This window comes from Marmota monax, unplaced genomic scaffold (genome assembly GCF_021218885.2).
Source record: "Marmota monax isolate L192 unplaced genomic scaffold, Marmota_monax_Labrador192_F-V1.1 WCK01_AAM20220418_F8-fsc00109, whole genome shotgun sequence".
NCBI classification, from domain to species: domain Eukaryota; kingdom Metazoa; phylum Chordata; class Mammalia; order Rodentia; family Sciuridae; genus Marmota; species Marmota monax.
Genome location: NW_026695229.1, coordinates 2613667 through 2640107, shown reverse-complemented (window position 1 = coordinate 2640107; position 26441 = coordinate 2613667). Strand labels below are relative to the sequence as shown.

Below are 26441 nucleotides of genomic sequence, written 5' to 3'. Positions count from 1 at the left end.
CACGGTCCTATCCTCAGACCTAAGTGACCAATTAGTCAACTAAGAGAGGCATAAATGTTAGCATGTGACTAAAGTTGGAGCCTGCCTGCATTTTAGTTCCTCTGGGAAAGGCCAAGGTGGTGCAGCTCCCTACCATAAGGAATTTCTGCTATATGGCACAATACACATGGAGAAAGGCACCCAAGACCTGCTCAATAACTGGGAAATAAGGTCCTTGTGCCTAGGAGGTGCCCGATGGCATGCTTGATTCCGGGCCTCACCTGCTGGCAGCCTAGGGTGAAGGCTGCAAGAGGAAAGCAGTGGTCAAGCCTGATGTTCCCCAGTGCCAATCCTGCCTGTCCCTTACTTAGGCTTCCTCCCATTCTACTATAAAGATAGCAGGCCATGGCAACCTTATGAATCTGGCCTGTTGCAAGCTGTGAGGCCCCATGGGCTTGTCTGTGCTCACCAGGAGGTGGGGCTTAGATAGTAGAGAACCACTTGTTCTCTAAAGGAAGCTCGCCAAGAAATATTGTCCTGTGCTTCCTTTGGGGAGGGCTGGGTCACTTAGGCTCCTCTCCCTAAAATACCCTAATTCAAGAACATGGTTACCAAGTGGCTTTAAAGCTTGAGGGTTTCTTTGGAGTACAGGTAGTCACTGCCCTGGTTCAGCCCCAATAGCCAGGTCTGGGCACTAGGCTCCTGTGCCTGGGTGATGTAGGCTCCAGGAATAGCTGTACTGGTCTCTGGGGTCAACACAGCTAATGGGGTGAGCTGAGTAGGCCATGACCCTGCCATACCTGGCCATGTTGAACTCAAGGCAATATGCAGAGAGTTGTCTTTATTGCCATACCCACCCTCACTTAGCCTTTCCCTGTGCGGCCACAGCTTCCATGGCCTTCCGCACTGTCTCCTCATCTCCCAGGAACCGCATGGGCTTGGTGGGCTTCAGTGCCTGGTCCAGCTCATACACGATGGGGATCCCAGTGGGCAGGTTCAGATCCATGATGGCCTGGTCCGACATCCCTGGACCAGAAAATAACATCCTTAGCCTCTCTATCCACAGCCTTTCCATACAACAGACATCATGGCCTTTTGGGGCCAACAAGCTGGGCTGCCTGGCACTAATCCTCCCAGCCCTGAGATCAAGGCCACAAAAATGTACCTAAAGGTCAAGGCAGAACTAAGCTAGACTGAGCAGCCTACAGAAATAGCCCAGTGGCAAGACATGAACTTCATCCTCCGTGAGCAGCTGTGACCTGTGGTGGTGCTATCCACTGTTTCCTCAGCCCAATATGAACTGGCCAGACTGAAGTTGAAGGTCGGAAGGATATCCTAACCATTTGATTTCTAGGTTCTAAATTCTGAGCAGAGGAATGAGTGGAAACCTGACCCTGCCTGCTGCTGCAGGACCCACCACCAATAGCAATTCAATCTGGCATTGGCATCACCCTACCCCCACCATGTGGAAGGACTAGAGAATGTTCCCTGGGAAGTTGGGAACGCCCCCACCCGCCTGGTGCCTGATCACACCATGGTGCCTCTTCCCTTTAGTGCAGGTTGAAGCATGTGGGGTTATGGAGCCCCCAGAAGGAGTAGGTGGGGGAGGTTTTTCAGCACATAGGAGCCACAGATCTAGAGTACATCCCACTCCTTTGCTATGATCTCAACACACCTGAAGGTCATTCAGAGGCTAATTTAGACTGTCCTGACATCTAAGAACTAGTGGAAGAGACCATCACTTGGGAGCCTCCCCTTGCCTGCGTAGATCTCAAGGCCCATTTGTCAACATTCCTTGCTCTTTTTGGGGGGGACAGGGAGTAACCACCTCCCCAAACCTTTTTTTTTATTTTTTTATTTTTTGAGAGTTTTACTAAGTTGCTTAGGGACTCTCCAAGTTGCTGAGGCTGTTTTTCAAACTTGGAATCCTCCTGCCTCAGCCTTCCAAGTGGCTGGGATTACCAGCATTTGCCAATGCACCCAGCCTTCCTTGCTCTTTAGTGGGAGCCACAGTACATGCCTGGAGGCTGGGTGGGTATAATAACAGCTAATAATAACTCTGCACCAAATTTCATGGTTCTCTTGGGAACGGTAACCCAAGAGAGCAGAGCCCTGCACACATTAGCTCCCCTGCAATGATTTGGAGCCAAGTGCCCTGAGTCCTGGCCCTTTTCCTAGCTGGGTATCCTTGGGAAAGATGCCACCTTCAAGCCTATCTCACCTCTTTTAAGCTCCTATGGTGGGGCAGGGGGGGGTGCCACCTCTCCAGGCAGGCTGGCCCAATGGGTGCTGTGTCCATGAAACCCACAACTTTCCCAGAACGTATAGAAACGAAGTAAGTCACAGAATGGTCTTTAAAATGTTTTCTCAGCCCTCTATTTTCAATCACGTCTGCTCAGCTGCCAAAAGGAAAGGTACTGTCATCCCCACCTGTCTGCCCCACACCCTCCTGAGGGTGGGCCTCACCTTCCAGGTGCTTGACGATGCCCCGTAGGCTATTCCCATGGGCTGCAATGAGCACTCTCTTGCCAGCTTTGATCTGGGGGGCAATCTCCTCATTCCAGAAAGGCAGGGCCCGGGCAATGGTGTCCTTGAGACTCTCACAGGTGGGCAGCTCCCCAGGTTTCAGGCCTGCATACCGACGTTCCTGGGGAGAGGAACGGGGACATTGCTGTTCCCTCCCTGGGCAATTGGTTTCCAACCCAGGTTCCCAACCTCAGACCTTCCAGGGATCTTCCCAGCAGCCCACCTTGCTGATGGCATTATAGTAGGGGTGCTTCTCATCCATAGGGGGCGGCGGGGTGTCGAAGGAGCGCCTCCAGATTTTCACCTGCTCCTCCCCGTGCTTGGCGGCGGTCTCTGCCTTGTTGAGGCCTGTGAGGCCCCCATAGTGCCGCTCATTGAGGCGCCAAGTGCGCACCACAGGCAGCCACATCTGGTCTGTGCCATCCAGGATGGTCCAGAGGGTCCGGATGGCCCGCTTCAGCACTGATGTGTAGCAGATATCAAACTCCATGTTGGCGTCCTTGATGGCTTTGGCCCCACGCTTGGCCTCCTCTGTCCCTTTCTCACTCAGCTCTGCATCAAACCAGCCACAGAAACGGTTTTCCTGGTTCCATGTGCTCTCACCGTGGCGGACCATCACTAGGCGGTGGGTAGCCATGGTGGCAGGGAGACACAGGGGCTCCAGAAAGGGACAGCTGCCTCCCTAGCACCCTGAGCTTTATAACGGTCTGTCCCCAACCCCCATCCCAGCCAACTGCCAATCAGCATTCCAAGCGGGACAGGCGGCGGCAGGTGGCCAGTAGTGGCAGAGTGGCTGGGGGTGGGAGTGCCAGCCACAGAGCTGGACTTAAAAATAGCCTCACATAACCACCAGCCCCTGACCCAGCTCTGCTGACGTGTCTATAACCAGCCTAGGGCCCAGGTTGGGTGGGGCTGCTGAGCAGAGCCAGGGTGAAGGGCAAAAGTCAGGCCTGGAGCAAGTGGGGGCTGGCTTTCCAGGGGGAGGATCCTTGAGGCCAGAACTCTGCGGCCCCATCAATCCATCACTGCCCCTTTATGGGTCACTCTGTGGTGCTGGGGAACAAATTCCAGGGCCTTGTACATGCCAGGCAAATGTTCTAGAGTACATCCCCAGCCCCTCTCAATTAAATGGGACAAACCTGTGTCTCAAGAAACTGGACCAGTGTCAAGAAAAGCCCAGGGATGTGTGCATGTGTCACCCTTGTATGTAGGTCTGTGAGTCTAAGTGTACGAGTCAAGTACACATCCGTATCAAGTGTGTGCAGCAAATTGTGTGCACAAATCTATTCCTTGTGTGCCTGTGTGCACTGTCTGCAATACTTGTGTTGTAGGTATATGTTTGCCAAGTTCCACCAGTGGCTTTGCTCTGCTCAATCTGGTTAGTTGTATGTGATGGGGGGCCTTCCTCAGGTGTCCTGATTTCTCCCTGGCAGGCCTTCCCTCTTTTCCAGCCCTGCATTATAATCCCTGCTGACCATGACCATCAGCTGCAGGGGCAGGCAGATGAGAAAGACCACACTCAAAAGTTCATTGGAATAGGTCACTACTTTTTTCTTCTAATATTGCTCAGCCTGGATTAGAAGGCAGTTTGAAACTGGATGTATACCTACTGTGGACAGAAAGGCCCCTGGAGAATGTGTCTAGGAAGGAGGAAATGAAGCCCTACAGTTAGAGAGTCTGGGGAATTTCCATTTTTCTCTTTCTTCATAGAGGTGGCAATGGCGGTATGGTGAGGGCTGTCTGTGCCCACCAAGCAGGTATCTGAACCCTGAGAGGGAAGCTACAGCCCCCAGAGCATGGGGCAACTCTGCTGTACCCTCTGCCCCTGCAGTGGGCCTGGACACAATGGAGGAATTATGTAGCAGGCTGGGAAGCAAAAGCTCTATATTTCTGGCTGGAGACCTTGGAAGGGAGGCCCTGAAGAGCTGTAAATTACCACAGAGAGCCTGTGGGGGGGAGAGACTGAATGATTGGGTAAGTCTATGTGAGCTCCCAGGCTTAATGCCCAGCTGTGTATGTGGGGTCAGATCCCAGATGTATGCTACAGATCCAAGCCTGACTAGTGCAGACACAGGCCTAATCAGGCTAGTTGAGAAAACTCTAGTTTAACTAGAGTTAAACTTTAAACAATCAAAATTCTGCTTAGGATTTAAACAAGGTCCCTCATCTCAACATAATATTCAAATACCCGGGATATAATCCAAAGTTATCCAGTGTATCAAAATCAGTGAAATCTCACTATGGCACAAAAAGGACAATTAGGATGCTCTCAGTGAGGTGAGTCAATTGTCAAACTGTCACATAAAGCACTATCTTAAACCAGTCTTCAGAAAGTATTGGTAAACATACTAGCTGGGTTTGGTGGTGTATACCTGTAATCCCAGCAACGCATGGCCTCCTCAGGAGGTGAGACAGGTGGATTACAAATTTAAATTTTTTTAAATTTAAAATGCCTGGGGATGGGATGTAGCTCAGTGATAAAGAGTGTCCTAGGTTCAATCCCCAGTATTGCCAAAACTGAAAAAAAAAAAAAAAAAGTATTGGTAAATATTTTTAAAATGAATGAAAAAAGAAATTGTAAGATAAGAAACAAGTTATGAAGGGGAAATTTTAGAACTGAAAAATACAAATAACCAAAACTTAAAATCCTTAGGACAGGCTCAATATCAGAGTGGAGATGACAAGGATAAACTTGATGTTAGTTTGAAAAAAGATATAAACTTCCATATCAAAAAGCTCAGTGAAAAGGGGTTGGGGTATAACTCAGAAGTAAAGCACCCTGGGTTAAATCTCCAGAACAACAAAACAAAACAAAAGAAGAAGAAACAGCAGCAATAGCAGCTTAGTTAACAGAATAAATTAGCAATAATAAAACAAAACTCCAAGCCCAGATATGTCATAATGAAACTTTGAAAACTAAACAAGAAAAATCCTAAAATCAGCCAGAAAACAATGATAAATTTTCTGTAGGGGAACAACTTCTTTAAAAGGCTGGATTTTTCAACAGAAACCATGAAGCCAGAAAGAAGTAAAAACAGTTTTTAAATGTTGAAATAAATGAACTGTCATCCAAGAATTCTATATCTAGCAAAAATAGCTTCTAGGAATAAAGGTAAAATATACCTTTTCAAATGAAAGCACTAAAATAATTACCAACCACTCAATGACCTGAAGACCTTCCACTAGGCTCCATCTACTGAAGGTTCCACCATTTCCCAATAGGGCCACCCTGGGATCAAGCATTTAACACATGGGCCTTTGAGGGACCTTCCAGACCCAGAATACAGCACTCATCAAACGAATATTTTGTCCAACAACAAAATTTTTAAAAACCATAATCATCTCAATATATGCAGAAAGCACATTTTAAAAAATCCAACACTGCTGTGACTGTAGCTCAGTGGCAGAGCACTTGCTTAGCATGTGTGAAGCACTGGGTTTGATCCTTAGTACCACATAAAAATAAACAAATAAAATAATGGCATTCTGTCCATCTACAACTACAAAAAAAATTTCAAAAAAATTCAAAACCCCGCCATAATAAAAACACTTACAAACTGGTAATAGAAGGGAACCTTAACCAAACAAAGGGCATCTACAAAAAAACCCAACAGCTAATACCATACTTAATGATGAAAGCTGAGATGAGGAACAAGAGAAGGTGATCTGTACTCCCCACTTCTACTCAATTTGTACTGAGATCTAGCCAAGGCAATTAGGCAAGAAACAGAACTAAAAGACATCCAGATTAGAAAGGAAATTCCACGGAATCCACTATAAGAATATTAGAACTAATGAATTCAGCAAGTTTGCAGGAATACAAAAATCAACTATTTCTATACATTAGTATTTAGTAATCTGAAAATGAAATTAATGATTCCACCTCATATATCATCAAAAGAATAAAATTCTTAGGAATATGCATGTGTGTGCATGTGTGTGTATACTTCTTTATTTTTGAGATGGGATCTCATTATATTGCTCAAGCTATCTTCCTGCCCCATCCTCTCAAATAGCTGGGAATACAGGTGTATGGCACCATGCCTGGCTTTAGAAACAAATTTAACAAATGATGTGTAAAACTTAATACTCTGAAAACTATAAAATATTGTTGAAAAAAAACTGAAGGTCTTAATAAATTAAGACACTCTGTTTATGCATTAGAAGACAATATTGTTAAGTAAAATTGGTAATACTCTCCAAATTGATCTACTGATGCAGTGCAATCTCTATTAGTCCCAGCTGGCTTCTTTGCATACATTGAAAAGCTAAATCTAGCAACCCAGAATGGCCAAAATGGGCGGGGGATGTGACTCAAGCGGTAGTGCGCTCCTCTGGCATGAGCGGGGCGCTGGGTTCGATCCTCGGCACCATATAAAAATAAAATAAAAGATGTTGTGTCCACCGAAAACTAAAAAAAATAAATATTAAAAAATTCTCTAAAAAAAAAAGAATGGCCAAAACATTTTTTTGAAAAAGAATAAAGTTAGAGGATTCACACTTCTCAATTTCTAAAACTCTGTACAGAACCACAGAAATCAAGACACTGTACTACTGGCATAAGACAGACATATGTTTAAAAAAAAAACTGGGTGATGTGTGAAATGTAAAATTAGAAACAAAAAAGACAGAGAGACATATAGATTAGTAGAACAGAATTGAAAACCCAGTGGGAAGGAGAAATCTTACACAGTAGTTGAAGAATTTTTGACAATAGTGCCAAAGAATTCAATGGAGAAAGAATAATCTCTTTAACAAATGGTGCTGAGACAACTGGATATCCACATGCAAAACAATGAAATTGGATCCCTACGATATACCTATATAAAAATTAATTCAAAATGGATTAATAACCTAAATATCAGAGTAAAAATTTAGGAGGTAACCTTCATGACCATAGCAATGGTTATTATTCTTTAAAATGATATTTTTTTAAAAAAAAAAACAACCAAAGGGAAAAAAAAGACAAATTGGACTTCATCAAATATAATAATTATTGTTTGTTTCCTTTTTTTTTTTAATTTGAGACAAAGACTTGCTTTGTTGCCCAGGCTGCTATCAAATTCATATGTTCAAATGATCCTCCTGCCCTGGCCTCCTGAGTAGCCAAGTCAAAGGTATACAAAACCAACACAGGTTAATTTAAAAGTTTTAGAGCTTAAAAAGACACCATAAGAAAGTTACAAGTTAACTCATAGAATGGGAGAAAATATCTGCAAATAATTTATCTGATAAAAGTTTAGTATTCAGAATACAAAAAACTCTTATAACTCAACAATAACAGGGAAATAACCCAGTTCAAAATGGGCAAAGGACATGAAGAGACAATTCTAAGAATAAATAGCCAATAAGTACAGGAAAAGATGCTCAACATTATATCATTTAAGAAAATGGTTAATTAAATAAATCAAAACCACAACAAAATAGCACTTTACATCCACTAGGATGGTTATCATGAAAAAGACAGATAGGTGATTGTGGTGGGATAGTTCAGTGATAGAGTACCTTCCTAGCATGCACAAGTTCCCAGATTCCATCCCCAGCACAACAAAAATCAAACAAACAAACAAAAAACAGTAAAAGGTAGGCTGAGAGCCAAGTGGTAGAGCACATGTTTAATATGCATAAGACCCAGAGTCCAATTTCACCCCCAAAACAAATAATAAAAGGCAAAAATATATTTCCAGGTGCAGTGGCACATGTCTGTAATCCCAGGGGCTAGGGAGGCTGAGACAGGAGGATCGAGAGTTCAAAGCCAGCCTCAGCAACAGCGAGGTACTAAGCAACTCAGTGAGACCTTGTCCCTAAATAAAATAGAAAATAGGACTGGGGATGTGGCTCAGTGGTTCAGTGCTTCTGAGTTCAATCCCTGGTACCTACCCACCCCCCAAAAAAGGCAAAAATTATGTAGGTTAGAAGGAAAAGGATATATCACTCAAACACTAATCAAAAGCTGGAACAGATATATTTCTATCAAAGTAGATTTCAGGGGGCTGGGGATGTGGCTCAAGCGGTAGCGCGCTCTCCTGGCATGCGTGAGGCCCGGGTTCGATTCTCAGCACCACATACAAACAAAGATGTTGTGTCCGCCGAAAACTAAAAAATAAATATTAAAAATTCTCTCTCTCTCTCTCCCCCCCTCCCTCTCTCATTAAAAAAAAAATAAAAAAGAGAAATGTAATAATCGCATGGGGGAAGTTACACTTTAAAAAAAAAAAAAAAAAAAAAAAAAAAAAATAAAAAAAAAAAAAAAAAACAAAGTAGATTTCAGAACAAGAAAATATATTAGGAATAAAAGGACATTATATAACAATGATACTAAGAAGATATAAAAATTCCTACAACAGAGCTTCCAAGTACATGAATCACAATATGAAATAACTGAAAGGAGAAATGAAGGAATCTACAATTATAGTTTAAGACTTCAGATTGGGTATGGTCACTTCCATAACCCCACCATAATCCCACGTGACTCAGGAGGCTGAAGCAGGAGAATCACAAATTCAAGGCCAGCTTTGCAAGACCTTCTCTCAAAAATAAAAAATAAAAAATTCTGGGGATGTAGCTCAGTGGTAAAGTGCCCCTGGGTTCAATTCCCAATACCAAAAAAAGAAAAAAAGACATCAAGTCTCCTCTTAGTAATTCACTAGACAGAAAATAAATAAGGATATAGATGTGAACAATAGTGTCAATTAACACATACACACACATATACACACATACACACCTATACATATATATACACCTATACATATATACACATATACATATATATACACATATACACACATACATATATACATACATACATACATATATACACGTATATACACATACATACATATATACATATACACACGCACATATATATACATATACACACACATATATACATACATATATACACATACACACATATGTATACATATATACACATACACACATATGTACATATATACACATACACACATATGTATACATATATACACATACACATATGTATACATATATACACATACACACATATGTACATATATACACATACATATGTACACATATACACATACATATATACACATATACACACATATATACACATATACACACATATACACACATATACATATATGTGTGTGTGTATATATATATATATATATATATATATATATATATATAAATAAATGGGAAAAACCTTCCAACACTTGGAAACAGAACACACTCTTCTAAATATTCCATGGATCAAGGAAAAAGTCTCAAGAAGAATTAGAAAACATTTTTTTTTCAAAGTGTATTTGTTTTAATATTATCCCACACTTTTTTTTGAGTTTTTTTAATATTTATTTTTTAGTTATTGGCGGACACAACATCTTTGTTTGTATGTGGTGCTGAGGATCGAACCCAGGCCGCACGCATGCCAGACGAGCGTGCTACCGCTTGAGCCACATCCCCAGCCCTAGAAAACATTTTTGCTGGGCATGGTGGCTCACACTGTAATCCCAGTGGTTCAGGAGGCTGAGGCAGAGGATCGAAAGTTCAAATCCAGCCTCAGCAAAAGCAAGGCACTAAGCAACTCAGCGAGACAATCTCTAAATGAAATGCAAACAAAGGCTGGGGATGGGGCTCAGTATGTGGTCCAATATCCCTGGTACCCTCCTCCCCCCACCAAAAAAGGAAACATTTCCAATTGAATAAAAAATAAAAATATACTCCGTGGGCACAGTGACACACAGCTTTAATCCCAGCAATTTGAGTGGTGGAGGCAGGAGAATCACAAGTCCAAAGCCAGCCTCAGCAATTTAGTGAGGTCCTAAGCAACTTACTGAGACCATGTCACAAAATGAAAAATAGAAAGGGCTGGAGATGTGGTTCAGTGGTTAAGCGCCTCTGGGTTCAATATCCAGTACCCATCTCCCCCACCAAAAAAACCACAATACATCAAATTTGTAGGATGAAGCTAAAGTAATGCTCAGAGGGAAATTTAAAGCATTACGTGCTTATATTAGGAAAAAAGAAAGATCTCAAATTAACAATCTAAACTTCCACTGAAAGCAGTGGCAGCAAGAAGATAAGGGCTGTATGGCAGGATGTCATGCCATTTTTTCCCCCTTTTTTTGCGGGGGAACTAAACCCAGGGGAGTGCTACCTCTGAGTTACATCCCTGTCATTTTAAAAAATCTGAGACCTCAAACTTGCAATCCTTCTGCCTCATCTCCCGAGTTCCTGGGATTACAGGTGTGAACCAAGTGCCATGCCTTTTTCTGATGTGCAGAAAAGGCTGGGCCTTAATATAGACCATTAGATGACAATCCAAAGTTCCTATTCAATATCATGCTTTTGAAAAAGAATGGAGAGCATGTGCACATAAAACCAATAACATCTAGGCATAGAGTACAAAACAGATTTGATTTCACAGAATATATGCTTAGGCAGAAAATGACAAAACACATGAATACCATCAAGAAGCAGTAGGATTCGAGGGCAGACCTGTAACCCCAGTTACAGGAGGATCATGAGTTCAAAGCCAGACTCAACAATTTAGCAAGGCCCTAAGCATCTCAGTAAGACCCTGTCTAAATAAAAAATAAAAAAGGACTAGGGATGTGGCTCGGTGGTTAAGCACCCCTTGGGGTTCAAACCCTAGTACAGGTGTTGGGAGGATAAAGTACTGAAATCAGCTAGGAAAGGAAGGGAAATACACCCCTCCACTTCATTCCTTGAGCAAGTGGGATGACAGACTCTGAACAGAGCAGCTACTGATAGCTGGAGGCAAATTTTCATGTTCTCTATTTTCCACTGAAAAGATTGCCTCCTGAAAACCTCTTTGTCAAAGTGTATAAAAACAAAAGACTGCAAACATAAATAAATAAAAGACTGCTCCTAAAACAAAAACAAAAAAATAACAGCTGAGCACGGTGGTCATGCCTTCATCCCAGATACTCAGGAGACAGAGGTAAGAGGATTGAAACTTCAAAGCAGTCTGGGCAACTTAGAGACCTTATCCCAAAATAAAAAAGGATGGGGAGCTGGGGTTGTAGCTCAGTGTTAGAGTGCTTACCTAGCATGTGTGAGGTACTGGGTTCAATCCTCAGCATCACATAAAAATAAATAAAAGTATTGATGGGGATGTGGCCCAGAGTAGAGTGCTTGCCTAACATTTGCAAGGCCCTGGTATCAAACCCTAGTCCTGCCACACACACACACACCAAAAAAAACCCACCATAATAAATGGGCTGGGATTATAGCTCAATGGCAGAGTGTGAGCTTACTATTTCACAAGCCCGTGGTTTCAATCCCCAGAAAGGAAGGGAAAGGGGAAAAAAAAAAAGGAAGGCAGTTAATTAGTGCTACAGACCTATCATAGAACAGCTAAAATAAAAACCAAAATTATCAATTGCTGACAGATACACAGTAACTGCTACTATGAAATGTTTAACTTATATGGGTGGCTCACACTGCTGATAAAATGGAAAATGACAGGCATTCTGAACAATTTAGCTCTTTCTTAAAAACATACTTTTCATATAACCCAATATTCCTATACCTTCATATTTACCCAAGAGAACTGAAAAGGTATGTTACCCACTAATCTATATACACATGGCTACAGTAGCTCTATTCATAATCACCAAACCCTGGAAACAATCTAAACATTCTTCAGTAGCTGAACAGATAAATCCTGGAACACCCCATGAATGTAATATTATGTGGCAATAAATAAAAATAAACTATCAATATATGCAAAAACCTGAGTGAATCTCAAAGGCATGATGAGAGAGAGGCAAGTAAAAGGGAGAATTTGGTTCCACTTCTATGAGATTCTGGAGAGGGCAAAATTGTAGATAAGTGAACAAAATGAGTGAGTTGGGATAAAGAACATGTGGCAATAATGCAATGGCATAAGGCAATGCTTGGGGGACAGACCTTTGGGTCCTGAGATGGCAGAGTCTATACCTGTGTTAAAGCTCATTAAAAACAAACCTTAAAAGATAGCATTTTATTGCATGTTAATTTAAAAAACACTTTGTGATGTGGTGAGTAGTCTGGGAAGCTGTGACTGACAAGATGACCTTGAGTCAAGTCCTGAAGGAGGCGAAGAGTGGCAAAGGCAAAGGCCCTGAAGGAGATCAGGGAACACACAGGACACCTGTGTGTCCAGCTCATTTCAGTGTTTCTGCCTTAGAAAGGGGAGGGAGTCAGAGACATGGGGTCTGAGCACATCAGTAGGAAACAGTGAAACAGGAAGCAAATGAGGGGTGGGGCGGGGGGTATTGAAAGAAGAGTGCAGATGAGATTGGCAGGGGTGGCAGAAATGCTAGAACCCTAGGGGATCACATGAGGATTTGGGGATTTGGAATGCCGCAGGACTATGAGCAAGAAGTGGCAGGGTGTGACCTGTTTTGAAGTAGGGAGAGTATAGGACTTAAAGGCAGAAGCAGGGTAGGGGCTGCAGTGCCAAAATCCCAGCATTGGAAGTTCTCGTGACTTGGACCTTCACTCATTCCAGGTGATTGCAGCATACCCATTTTAACCTCCACAGAGGACTCCTAAGAGCAAGAACTACAGCTTCCACCTCATGGCTCAAGTGCAGGGCAGGGATACACGGTTCTCTTCTGGGCAACTGAGTGGGGTGCCCTATAGAAGACATTCAACCACACCTCAATTGCCGCACTGGGACTGCAGGCTCTGCCACAGCTCCATGACTTGAGTACTGCTCAGATTTCCTGACCCAGGTGGGAACCTGAGGCCTGGGGAGGCTGAATGCTGACCATGATCACACAGCTATAAGGCTGGAGTGTGAGGAAGGCCGCGCCTCACAGACGCTCCCACAGGTAAAGACTCTTCCACTTGGAGATGAGGATATGGCGTGGCAGCGTATCTTCTGCCTGGAGATATTCAAAAGTGTCCAGCAGCCCCCCGTTTCCTAAGAGGAGTGAGGGCAGATGGGCTGGATCAGGCATTTCTCTGCTCTGGGGGAAGGTACTTGAGGCCCAGGTGTCTGAAAATGTCTTCTTCGGAAACCACATGGAAAAATGTCTTCTGCAACAGAAGCAGAGGCTTCAGAAGCTGGGGGCCATGCCCAGTGGCACCATTGCACAATGCACAGGGTGCCCAGCCAGGATGGCTCCCCTGGAGACAGGCTAGATGGGGAGGCAGAGCCCAGTGCTAAGGCAAGATGCCTTTTGGGGAGGGCTAGGATCTGGGAGGTAAGACCAAGATCTGGGCACCATGGGTTCCAGGATGGAGAGATTTAGGGCCATTTCAGGCTGTGATCCAGGAAGCAGGCTAGGGGGTTGTTTCCCACCCTAATCCTTGACATACCTGCTCTGGGTCAAACAGTCCATGGCTATTCAGACACAGTCCCTTCTCTTTCCGGCTGAATCGGCGCAGTTCCCGCTCAAAAAGCTGGGGGGAGTAACTGCCCTCAGTATGGTTGGCTCACCTCAGCCCTGGCAGCCTCAGCAGCACACAACCTACCTGAGAGCCAGTCCAGCCAAGCAGAGCAAAAGGGAACTGGCTGATGGGAGCAACCACCAGATCTACCCTCACAGCTTTCCACGCTGAGCAAGGCTTCAGGACACCCCCCAAGGCAGCTCCTGGGGGTTGAGGCAGGCGGAAGATGCAGAAACTCCTCTCAAAGGCATCCATGGTATGGCTCCGCTGGACAAGGTGAGTAGGGGTCTCTAAGCAGCTGGCTTGGTGCTGATGATACAAGATAAGGCCCTGTGGGGAAAGGCAGATGTGGCCAGGCACCACCATGGTACTAGGAGAACAGAAGGCCAGGTAGCAGTCAATTCTTGGGCAGAGGCACCAGAAGCCCTCACCTGGCTCTGCAGGTGGCACATCACTCTCGGCAGCAACCCTGCCTCCTGGCCCTCCTCAGGGTGGGTGATAAGGAAGTCCACATCATGGCCCTGTAACTTGCCCCTGAGAAGGATAAGGACATAGCCCTCATTCCAGCTATGGGCCATGCCCCTCCCAGTGAATGGGAAAGCCACCTCAATGTCCCCAACTGCATTGGGGAGAGTCCTGGAGGTGAGCCAGAAGGGTATGTCAAACCCCCTTACCTTCGAAAGCCACCAGTCAGCGTGACAGTGGCCCCAGGCAGGACCTGGCCCACGACTGTCTCTACCAGTTGCTGCAGAGCCTCAGCATCAGGCCGTCCAACTGGAGTGCTTAAGTCCTGGTGATGCTGGAGCCCTGTGGGCAGCACAGTCCTCCTGACTCTCTCAGCCTGCATTCCCCACAGAGCCCCATCCTCTAGTATCAGGCAGTCACCCATCCCTGTGGCTGTGAGATAGGGAAAAGCCTCTGAGGAGGGACAGGCTATGGCAGAAGCTGAGTGATCCCAATAGAAGCATGACACTATCCCCTTTTAAATATTAAATTTTAATTTTGAGATAATTAGTAGATTCACACGCAGTTCATGGGAATTAAAAGAGATGCTCAGCTGGGCTGAGCACTCGGGAGGCTGAGGCAAGAAGAACGCAAGTTCAAAGCCAGCCTCAGCAAAAGCAAAGCACTAAGCAATTCAGTGAGACCCTGTGTCTAAATAAAATACAAAATAGGGTTGGGGATGGGTCAAGCGGTCAAGTGCCCCTCAGTTCAATCCCCAGTACCGCCCCCAAAGAGAGAGAGAGAGGGAGGGAGGGAGGGAGACAGGGAATGAGGGAAAGAGAGAGGGAGGGAGGGAAGGAAGGAAGGAAGGAAGGAGGGAGGGAGGGAGGGAGAGAGGGAAGGGAGGAAGGAAGGAGGGAGGGAAGGGAGGGAGGAAGGAAGGAGAGAGGGAGGGAAGGGAGGGAAGAAGGAAGGAAGGAAGGAGGGAGGGAGGGGGAGGGGGAAAGGGGGAGGGGGGAGAGAGGGAGGTGGGGGGTCTCTGTGCCCTTTACCCAGTTCCCCTCAAAGGTAACACCTTACAAATCTCATAGAACTCAATCTAAGGGTACTGATGTTGACACAAGCAGGCTGCAGATATTTCTTTTAAGCCTTCTGTTTTCCCATAAATAAAATGCAACAAAAAGGTGGCAAAAAAGTGTGAAGAAGGTAACTCTACCAATAGAAACCCATCTTTTAGCCTGCTTCTATTTCCTCACCTGTCAAGGGGATATCATCGTACCTTCCACATGTAGTTAAAGAAAGATTTAAATGTGAAGAACAGCAGCATCCAGCACAGAACAAGTCCTTAGTAAACAATGGATGGTAATACTATCTACCTTTGTCCTGAGAACAGGTTAAAAAAAGTAGGTTTCTCTGACTGTCATCTGCACTATGCTGGAGCCCCAGGGAGATGTGCAAAGAGGTGGGGAATGGGCATACTGCTGGTTATGGTGCCTTTAGCAAAGCCCTCAACCAGGCTAGGTCCAGACAGTATGGTGGCAGCACCAGGCAGGACACACAGGCCGAATGAGTGTCTGCTTAATACCTGCCACCTGCTGGATCACAGAGGAGTTTATGGCATTCCACATTGTCATTTCTCCCATTTCACAGAAAAGGTAACTGAGATTCAGAGAGTTTAGTCTTGGGACCATGGTCACATACCTGGAAAATGGTGGGCAGGACTCAGCTGACCCATATGCACAAGGCACATCCTGGATAGGTGGGTCAAGACCCAGGCTGTCCCTCACCTAAGTCCAAGCCTAACCAGAGGGAGCCTCATGGGTCCTAGAGGTCACAGCACTGCTGTGACCACAACTGCTCACTAAAAGAGCCACAGCAGAATCTGACTTCAGGTAGAGAAATTCCAAGAAGTCCACGTACCTGATACCAGGACCCCTTTGCACCACCCACCTCTGCCACTCATGCAATCAGTACATCCAGTGCCAGTATGAGGGCTTCAGTGTACAGAACTTTCCAGATCCAAATGACTTTGTGGAAGCCCAAGGCCAGTCCTCTCTGGGGGACTCACCTGCTTTCTGCTGCTTGGTCAGTTTCTGAGGTTGTCCTCGGAGGTCATCCAGGGTTCGCAGCCCTTCCTGGTACCAGCGGTTGGCAGTCTTCACCCCAACCCCAAAGATTTGGGTGAAGAGCTATGTAGAGGAAGGAACAGTTGGAACAGGAACAAAGCACCCACAGGAAGATGCACCTGAGGTGTTGCCTTCATGCCCAAGATCATGGGCTGAAGACTCAAACCCAGTGTCTGGCCTGCCCAGCCCATTAACACAGAGGAGTGAACTCACACACCATGGCAGAAGCCCCAGGAGAGGCAGTATGTTGGGGGCTTTGCTGCCCAGTTGCTGAAAGCTGAGGAAAGACCTTGGTAAGCTATTTCCTCACCCCTCTACTAAAACATAGGTCCAGCCTGTGCTTCCAACAGAACCAAGAGTCATCTTAATACATCTCTTGGTTCACTGGGAAAACCATGCCTCTCCCACTTACAGCAGCTGGAACTTATGTCTATGGTTCTCTTCAAGAAACAGCAAAAACAACATGGAGTTAATAAATGAGAGAGTGGCTTCAGCAAATGTACTGGATAGGCTAGCTGGGTTTACTCAAGCCTCCAGAACATCAGGATGGTGGGTGCTGCTCTCACCCATACACAAAGGGATGGAGTGGAGAGGGTCTGAACATGGACCAGTTCAGAGGACCCTGGGCCAAGCACTTCACCTGCCACTGGGCCAAGCACTCAGACTCTTCCCAGGAATTTTGGAATGTCTGAGAAGATAAACTGAGGTATCCAGAAGTGTTGGAGGTGCCTCCCTACCAGGTTAGCAGTGAGCAGGCACAGGGGGAAGATGCACCATGGAGACAGGTGGGCCCACAGTATAGAAAAAGTAACACACAAGATCACAGAAAGCACAGTGTAAAGTGGCAGCCCTACTACACACAACTTGGGTCCTATAGCACCCAAGAATAGGTTATAGTTTGTTCAGTGTGCTAATATGCTTAAAATTAGTCTGTCAAAAACAGTCTAATAAAACAGATGGTGCTCTCAGTGATCTAGAAAACTCCCCATGCTCAAAACAGGCTTCTGCCTGTCTTCATTTGGTGGCCAGAGCATATCAGGTGTCTGCTTAGCTGCCATTTCCTCAGTAAGACCTTCTCTGACCCCAGAGCTGGATCAGCCACCCCTGCTTGCCTCCCTTGTAAGTGCTTTGGACAGTGCTGTGCACCCTTGTCAAGTTCCCTGCGCACCTTCATGGTTTGGTACCTCTCTGAGCAACGAATTCTCTCCACCTCCTCACATGCTCCATGCTCCAGCAGTTCCTGGGGGAGGAGACAAAGCAAAACACTGAGCCACAGGAACCGGAAAGAGAACAGCAGTCAGGGTAGGGGCTGGGGGTCCTTTCCACACCCTACAGACAGGGGCTTTGTGATATGAGGATACAGTGGGACTTGGCAATGGACAGTGTGCCCAGGGCAGTGACAAAAGCTGCTGCCACACAACTGGGGGATGAGATGGGGCTCTAGCTTCAAAGCTCCTTGAGGTTAGAGTTACAACAGCTTAGGTCCCAGGTAATACTGGTCATCTCTCAGATAAAATAGCTCCAGGATCTATAAACATTTTCTTTTTAAAAACATGTATCAGTTTATCTAAAAGCATCTTTTGTTTACTTTGTGCTCTCACAGTGAAAGTGCACAGAAGGGCAGCTTAACATGTGGGTTTTCAAAAACTTACACTTGGTTGCTCTCTTCCCCCACCCTGGGCAGTTTGGGACAAATGACAATGACACCAATGCCAGAAGCTCCCTTTATCGAGTCCTCTCAGGCACTCTGAGGGAGGTAAGTGACTCACAAGGGATCTGTGCTAAAGGTGGGCTGTGGTGGTCTTGGAGCAGCATCTTTGTGCATGTTTGTCTCTCCACATTGGGGTCTGAAATACCAGGACTCGTGGCTGTTTCACTGGGCCCCAGGGCCTCCCCACCCCACCTACTCACCTGGCTACACATGGCAGACACCTACCTGGACAACCCTGGAAGAATGTTCTCCAAAGTGGGGCAACCCCTGCAGCTGACTCAGGGAAGTGACAGGGCAAGGAAGGGCCCTGAGCACAGAGGCTGCTCTGCGGAAGGAAAGGAGGCGGCCCTCACTGCCTTCGAAGCCTGCTGCCTCTGCCAGAGTCTCCAAGGCCTCCTGCAGGGAGAGGCCCTTGGTTAAGGGGCAGAGTGGGCAGGACACTTTGCTTCAATCTACCAGCTACCATCCAGCTGTACCCATGTCCCTGTCCCCTGAAAGCTAAAAATTTCTCACAGACATGACTCACCGAGAGGATGGTATTGTGGTGTGTGAGGGGTGTGGGACGCTGGCAGGCATAAATCGACACCCACACTAGGCTTGGGGGCTCATTCCTGGGCTCAACCACCTGCAGAAGGGCAATGCACAGATCATGAGGCTTCAGGGCTGACAGAAACAGGCAGCAATCAGAGTCCTGACTCTCCTGAGCATTCACCTTGGGCCCTCTAGAGTTCACAGGACAGAGGTAGTGAACTACAGGCATGGGCAGAGGGAGACACAGCAATGGGTCTTGGTGGTTCAGAGCCCTATATGGAGGGACAGACAGACTACATTGCAGAACAAACTGAGGACAAGGCTCTTCAGACCAGAGTAGTAGCAATAATCTGTTAATCCTCACAGTGCACTTTTCCTGCCTCCCCAAATCCTCACAATCAAGTGGGCTGGGGACACTAAAGTTTCAAGGTTAGGGAGCATGCCTCCTCCCTCATGGCTCACAGGTAGAGCCAGGATTTGAGTACAAGCAATCTAGCTCTCTAGAGTCCCAAGGATAGGCTCCTACCAATCCATGGATCATCCCAATTACTCATTGAGGAAGAAGTGAAGCCCCAGCTGCAGGGGCTGCCCCACTTTGGAAGGCATGAAGAAGCTAAACATAAGTGAACCTCAAGTGGTGAGGACAGAAGCTGGGATGGTCCAGCCCCAGCTCTTGCCATGGCTTCTCTGCTGATTCTCAGGCACCCCAGGTGATCTGAGCAGAGCCCTCTGGAGGGCACTGGGGCACTGCTGCTGCGCATCACCTATCCCAACTGAGTTAGGCCTGAACTGTCTTACCTCCAGGCGATGCCGGTCCTCCACAGGGACAGGCTGCCCAGCTGCCATGCTTTCTGTGAACCAGCTGATGTCCAGCAGAGCTGGGTGGGGACAGCACGGGAGAGCAGCAGCCATGTGCTTCTGCCAGCAGATGGCCTCCTTCACTGAGGTCTGTTCCATCACCACATGTGTCACCTCGGAGCTGGGCAAAGGCAGAGGAGGACTGTGAAATCCATTGACCTTCCTGTTTGGCTCCATACCTTTAAGCTTTTATTGTTGCTGTCCCCTCTGCATGGTGACTGCCTTTCATTCTTCAAATGCCACCTCTTCCAGAAAGCCTTCTCAAGCCCCTCCTGGTGTATGAAAATTTCCACCGCTCTTATATTGAGGTTTTCTGCTCCAGTTATGCTCACAAGCCAACCTGGCTTTGTGTTGACTTGCCTGTATCCTTCTCAACCTCAGAGAAAGGAATGCCTTATGGTCTGGCACCACATGGTCTTTATTTAAGAGCTAGGATTTAAGCACAGATGCCGGACAGTGCATACTTTTGTCTGAACCCCAGCCCTGAGAACTTGCTGTGTGCCCTTGGGCAAGTCTAGTCTCCCTTCATCCTCCTCTATAAAACAGAAATAACTACTACCTGGTAGAGCTATTGTAAAAGTTGCATCATGTGCACTGTGTGAGCGGGTCTGGTGCACTATCCTTCCCTGGAGATGTTTAAATACAAAATAGTAAATAAAAGCTTTGGGAAGCACTGGTCCCAAGTCCACTTAGCTTCCCCATCTCAAAACTACTCTCTCTGGGCACTGTCTTGATTGCCTCCCTATGAGAGCGCCAGTTATATTCCAGGTTCAAGGTTTCAGGATGGCTCAATGTGGCTTCTAGGGCACGTGGGCAAATACTACTTGTAATTACCTCTCCCCTGAATGGCTCTTTGAAAAGCCTCTGGCTTGATTGTCAATAATCCTGTGGAACATTCCTAGCAATCTTAATAGCAACTTTGCTGGGATTGTGGCTCTATGCCTGTAATCTGAGTGACTGGGAAAGCTGGCACAGGAGGATCAAAAGTTCAAGGCCAGCCTCTGCAACTTAGCAAGACCCTATCTTTAAAAAAATAAAAATAAAAAGGGCTGGGGATGTAGCTCTGCAGTAAAGGGCCCTTGGATTCAATACCCAGTACCTAAAAATTTTTAAAAATCCCTTTCAAGAAAGATTACTTGACCAAAGAGCCACAGATAATTTGGAATCCAATAACGCAGGTGCAGCCGCCCCGCAGGAGCATGCTATGTGTCACCTGGGTCTCTGAACGGGCCCAGCGAAAAAGCCTGCTTAGCCGGCCCCACACCAACATCAGATCTTCGCAGTGCCCCACGCAGAGGTAGGCACACCTGTAGACTTCGAGGACACGGAAGCCCTTCGACAGCGCCAGGCGTGTGAGAAAGGCCCGGCGGCTACGGCCCATGCGCGGTTCAGCCAGGTAGATGGCGACGCCGGGAAAGAGCACTAAGGGCGAAGTGGAGGAAGTGACAGCACCACCGGGACAGCCGACCCGCACTCGCCGCCGTTTCGGGAGCATCTGGACACCTACGCGGGCTATGAGAGGAAGAAAAGGGGCCGATATCCGTAAGGAAAGAGAGCGAAAATGAAGGAAAGTGGGCGACAACAGAAGGAAAGCAGGCTAAAGCTGGCTGGAGGAGGAAGTGGCGCCACAGAAGGCCCCGCCCTATGTAAATGGGGTCCCCATGGAATTCGCCCTTAAGTCTGGTAGGAGCCCTGTGGCGGTCCAGAGTTCCGTTCCAGAGGCCCCGCCTCTATGCAAATAACCACCGAGGGCACGCCTTCTATTTAAATTACCCTCCCGGAAGGTCCCGATTTGCTTTGCAGGCCAAGGGGCGGGGAGGCTCGCCGCAACCGGAAGCGTGAGCCTTATCCTTTTCTGGAGAGGGACCTTGTTCTCGGAGTGGGCGGGGCTGGGCAGGGCTCCGGACCCACGTGTGCCCCGGATGGGTGGGACTTCAGGACCGTGCCGCCTGCAGGGTCCACGTGTGCTCGTGAGGTAGCAGCGGAAAGTTTTCTAGCGGAATGATGTTGAGACAACTGGCGCCACTTGGAAAAGTGGAAATTGGCGCTCTCCCTCACTGCTTAACACCAAATAAATTCCACATGGATCAAACATTTAAATCTGAAAAAGAAACCAAAACCGTTCTTGAAAAAATATCAATGTTTTTATGATCTAAGTATTGTAGTTAACTTGAAAATACTAAAGCAAAAAAAAAGAGAAAGGGCTAACTGGACCACATGCAAATTTAAAATGTGTTTAAAAATTAAAGCAAAATGAGGGAAGCGTGATATTTTTAAATTAAGACTGATTCTCATAATTATAAATCGAAAAAAATGCTAAAGCAAAAAAAAGGGGGGGGATAACATTACCCACAGATAAACAAGAAAGAGACAATGATCTAATAGAAGAATTGGCAAAGAAACACAATTGAGTAATTCTCTCATACAATTATGACCAAATCTCCAAACCTGTGCAGACACTAGAGAAGTGCAGGTTTAGATAAGAATAACTTCACCTGTTGGTTTATCAGATATATAAGAAATTAATGGCATATGTTGAAGGTGCGAGGGGAAATGGCAATTTGTAGAAGAGGCTCTGGAAGCTGAATTAGCAACCAAGAAAATGACAAAACCACACTTGTTTGTGGGGTGGGGGTATCTGAGATTGAACTCAGGGGCACTGAGCCACACAGCCACTGAGCCACATCCAGCCCTATTTTGTATTTTACTTGGGGACAAGGTCTCACTGAGTTGCTTAGCATCTCACTTTTGCTGAGGCGGGCTTTGTACTAGCAATCCTCCTGCCTCAGCCTCCTGAGCTCTTGAGTGTGCCCAGCCCAAACTACATGTTGATCCAGCAATTCTTTTCCCTCCTCAATCCTGAACTGTATACTCCTCCAGCCCTGTACTACCAGCCAGTGGCTTTTCTCTCCTCGTTGTCCCCAACCCCTGCCTTTTTTATTATCTTCTATGGGCCCTTTCTCTGCCCCAGTTCTGACTGACTGAGGGCACAGAGCTGAGAGGAAGAGGCTAGTGACTTAGCCCAGTCATCTTTTTGGCCTCCCTCTCCTCTCAGACTCCCCAACACTCACCCATCCAAGCCTACAGAACTTCCTTAATCCCTCCACACCACACCACCATGAGAAGACTTAATCCCTTCACACCACACCACCATGAGAAGACTTGGGTGTGCCCCCTCTCTCCCTACTCCTCTGCTACCAGCAGGGTTAGAGCTCTGTGTCCCACATCTGTGATCCCAGCTCCTCCTCTCCTCAAGGCACAGCTTTGCCTGAAAGTCCCTTCCCACTGTCTGTCCCTCTTTTCTCCTAATGTCCTTCCTGTCTGGGCCAGGGTACCTGGGCTCACCTTAGAGCCTTCCTCCTCTCCTGGAGAGGCAAAGGCAATATTTAATAATCCTTCAGACCTGAATATTCAAACTCCTGGGCAACTGTGTACAAATATTTGTGCAAAGAATTCCCTTCAAGTGATGCTAAAAGAAATTGCCTGGCTTAGAAATTGGCCAGGCCCTTGAGTGGTGTCTGCTGCAGACAAGTGTCTGCTGGGACCACATGTGGGCTTACCATTATGAAAACTGTCCATGCCGGGTGATTTGGGTGGTGAAAGAGATGGGAAGGGACACTCATCTGCTCTGCCCTGTACTCCAGGGAGAAGTGGCCTGCCATTGGTGGGGGTGGGGGCAACTGGAGACAGGATTTTCTGCTGCTTATGACTTTTTTTTAAGAGAAGAGAGAGAGAATTTTTTAATATTTATTTTTTAGTTTTCGGTGGACACAACATCTTTTATTTTATTTTTATGTGGTGCTGAGGATTGAACCCAGCGCCCTGCGCATGCCAGGCAAGTGAGCTACGCTTGAGCCACATCCCCAGCCCTGCTGCTTATGATTTTAATATATGTGCCGCCAAAGTAAGCACTCTTCTGTTTCTGAGATGATCTCCTGTCTCAGAAATTAAGTGCCCACTCTGTGTTGTAAGTGTTTGGTGAGTGTGGTGTGTTTATTTGTGTGTGTTAGAGAGTAGGAAGGTGTTTCTGGAGAATAAACAGAATAAAGAGCTGAGGGGAAGAGAGGGTGTCAACACAGGAGGGCTCAGGACCTAGCACAAGGGGGATCCATACTCTGGCTGAGAATATACAGGGGCTGGAGGTAGCTTTGGCAACAAGCCAGAAGCAGGACTTGGGGCAAATCAGGAATTGAGTGTGCCCAGGAGGCACCTGGAAGGAGTTGCCTTTCCCAGAGTGTGAACCTTGGGCTATGGGAAAGATCCCACTGAAGGGAGGCTTCAGGTTATCTCTTGCACATGTGAAAATTGTCTTTATGCTTCCATCCTCACCTGGCCTGATCTCTCCATACTGGTCTGTGGTGGTCACTAAGGATAGGCAGTGAGGAGTGGTCTGGAAAGGCAGGGAGCCTGCCTCAGGGGCAGTGATGAGGCATGTCCAGTACAGTACAGCAGGATGTCCCTGAGCATTTCAAATAATCTGATGTTCAGGCCCTCCCCAGGCAGTCTGGTTTAATTGGCCTGGATGTGGCCTGGGCATTGGCATTTAAAAATCTTCCAAGTGACTCTGATATGTGGCCAAGGTGAGACCCCCAACACTCACCCATCCAAGCCTGTGCAGTCACTAGAGAAGTACAAGTTTAGATAAGAATATCTTCACCTGTTGGTTTATCAGATATATAAGAAATTAATGGCACATGTTGAAGGTGCGAAGGGAAATGGCAACATGATTCTGTTGAATTAGCAACCAAGAAAATGACAAAACCACACTTTTTTGGGAGTGGGAGGTATCTGGGATTGAAGGTGAGACCCAATTGCTCTGGAGGAAAGGACCCCTATAGTTTGGATCTGGAGTGTCCCCAAAAAGCCCATGTGTTAAAGATTTGGTCCTCAGCTTGGCAGCTATAGAAGTGATAGAAACTTTAAGAAGTGATGCTTAGTGAGAGGTCTTAGGTCACTGGGGGCTTGATATTGAAAGAGATTGTGAGTCAGGTGTGGTGGTGCTCACATAATCCTAGCAATTTGGGAAGCTGAGGCAGAACCCTGTCTCAAAAAATAAAAAGGGCCAGGCATGGTAGTGCACACCTATTAATTCCGGTGGCTCAGGAGGCTGAGGCAGGAGGATTGCAAGTTCAAAGCCAGCCTCAGCAACAACAAGGTGCTAAACAACTGGGTGAGACCCTGTCTCTAAATAAAATACAATATAGAGCTGAGGATGTGGCTCAGTGGTTGAGTGCCCCTGAGTTCAACCCTTGGTTCCCAAACATACATACATACAAACATACATATTTTTAAAAATAAATAAAAAGGGCTAGGGGTGAGGCTGAGGAAGAACTCTTGCCTAGCATGTGTGAGGCATGGGTTCGATCGTTAGCACCACATAAAAATAAACAAATAAAATAAGGGTGTTGTGTCCATCTACAACTACAAAAAACCATTTTTTTAAAGGGCTAGGGGTGTAGATCAGTAATAGAGTACCCCTGGGAAAAAAAGGAAGGAAAGAAGGAAGAAGAGGGAAGAAAGGAAAGGAAAGAAAGGTCTTGTGGGGTTTTAGTCTCTTTTTACACTCGCGTATTTATTCTTATCCTCCCCGCCAACCTCCATCCCCTTTCTCTCTCCATCTCTTTCTCTGATTCCTGGCTGCTTGCTCCACATGTGCTCACTTGTGATGTACTACCTCACCATAGGCCCAAAAGCCCTGAAAGCAATACAGCCAACAGACCAGGGACTGAAACCTCCAAAAGTGTGAGCTAAAATAAACCTTGTTTATTTATTAGTTGATTATCTCAGGTGTTTTTGGTTTTGTCTTGTTTTGTTGTTTTGAGACAGAGTCTCACTAAGTTGTTAAAACTAGCCTCAAACTTGCAGTCCTCCTGCCTCAGTTTCCAGAGTCACTGGGATTACAGGTTAATGCCATCACTCCTGGCTCAGCTATTTTGTTATGGTAACAGAAAGCTGACTAGCACAGGGCTCTTCAGGGAGAGGAAGACATTGACAACAAGTTTACATGTATAAAAATAAAAGCTGGAAACCACTTAAGTATCTAATAGCTAAGGACTATGCTATGTCCACATCACAGAATACTATGGAGCCATTAAACATGATTCTGTGCAGTTTTACTCATAATCTCCAAAAAAACTGTAAACACCCCAAGTGTTCTTTGGGAACAACTTCACACACTGATCCATCCATACCAAGGAATACTAGGCAGCCTTGAGATGACAGGGATACTGGTACAACCGTCTTGGATGAGATTCAGGTGTCTTATGTTAAGTGAGAAGAACCATCTACAGTAGGCTCTGATCCTGTGAATAAGAGAGTCTGGAAAAGGAAAAGCTGTGGGGCAGAAAACAGACCAATGATTGGCCGGGGTTGGAGGTGGAGGCAGATAGATGTTGACTGCAAAGAGCCCTGAGGGAATTTGAGAGTGATGGAATGTTTCTTTGCTATGGTGGAGGTTCCAGAACTGTGTTTGTCAAACTCATAATTATGCACTAAAAAGGGTGCATTTTCCAGTATGACAACCTCAATAAGCCTGGCTTTTCAAAACTGGTGCTGTACAGCCATATTCACTGCCATGAAAAGATACATGAGATACTGCCTGATATTATTCCTGATGAAAACAGACAGCTGTGTGTATAACGTGAAGCCATATTTCTAAAATCCTCTTTCTGTATATGTGACATACATGAAAAATAGAGTGGCAACATGGCCAAGAAAATGTTTGTGAAGGTTAGTGAGATTGCGAGTGATCTAAAAGTTTTTCATTTTGGTTGTTCTTTCTAAACTTTCTATACTTGTAATCCCAGTGACTCAGGAGGCTCAGGCAGGAGGATTCCAAGTTTGAGATCAGCCTCAGTAACTTTGCAAGGGCCTAA

General features: G+C 46.1%; 2 protein-coding genes across 3 annotated transcripts; both read right to left on the bottom strand.

Annotated features, from left to right (window-relative positions):
• Nucleotides 1-805: 805 nt before the first annotated feature.
• Pgam2 (phosphoglycerate mutase 2) lies at nt 806-3620 on the bottom strand. The gene is made up of 3 exons (XM_046437886.2): nt 2729-3620; nt 2446-2626; nt 806-1005 (listed from the first exon to the last, which is right to left on the bottom strand). Exons 1-3 carry the CDS (start codon nt 3140-3142, stop codon nt 839-841), a joined length of 762 nt encoding a protein of 253 aa, XP_046293842.1. The 5' UTR covers nt 3143-3620; the 3' UTR covers nt 806-838.
• A 9701-nt stretch (nt 3621-13321) lies between these two features.
• Nucleotides 13322-21222, bottom strand: Polm (DNA polymerase mu). Of its 2 annotated transcripts, none has more exons than XM_046437882.2 (11): nt 20874-21222; nt 19507-19687; nt 18704-18802; nt 18403-18573; nt 17635-17706; nt 16409-16529; nt 14571-14793; nt 14328-14430; nt 13981-14226; nt 13825-13908; nt 13322-13542 (listed from the first exon to the last, which is right to left on the bottom strand). In XM_046437882.2, the coding sequence occupies exons 1-11, from the start codon at nt 21059-21061 to the stop codon at nt 13456-13458; spliced, it is 1575 nt and encodes a 524-aa protein (XP_046293838.1). In that variant the 5' UTR covers nt 21062-21222; the 3' UTR covers nt 13322-13455. The 2 variants fall into 2 exon arrangements, with proteins under 2 accessions (XP_046293838.1, XP_046293839.1); XM_046437883.2 differs by having other exon boundaries at nt 14571-14703; nt 20874-21220.
• Between the last annotated feature and the right edge of the window lie 5219 nt (nt 21223-26441).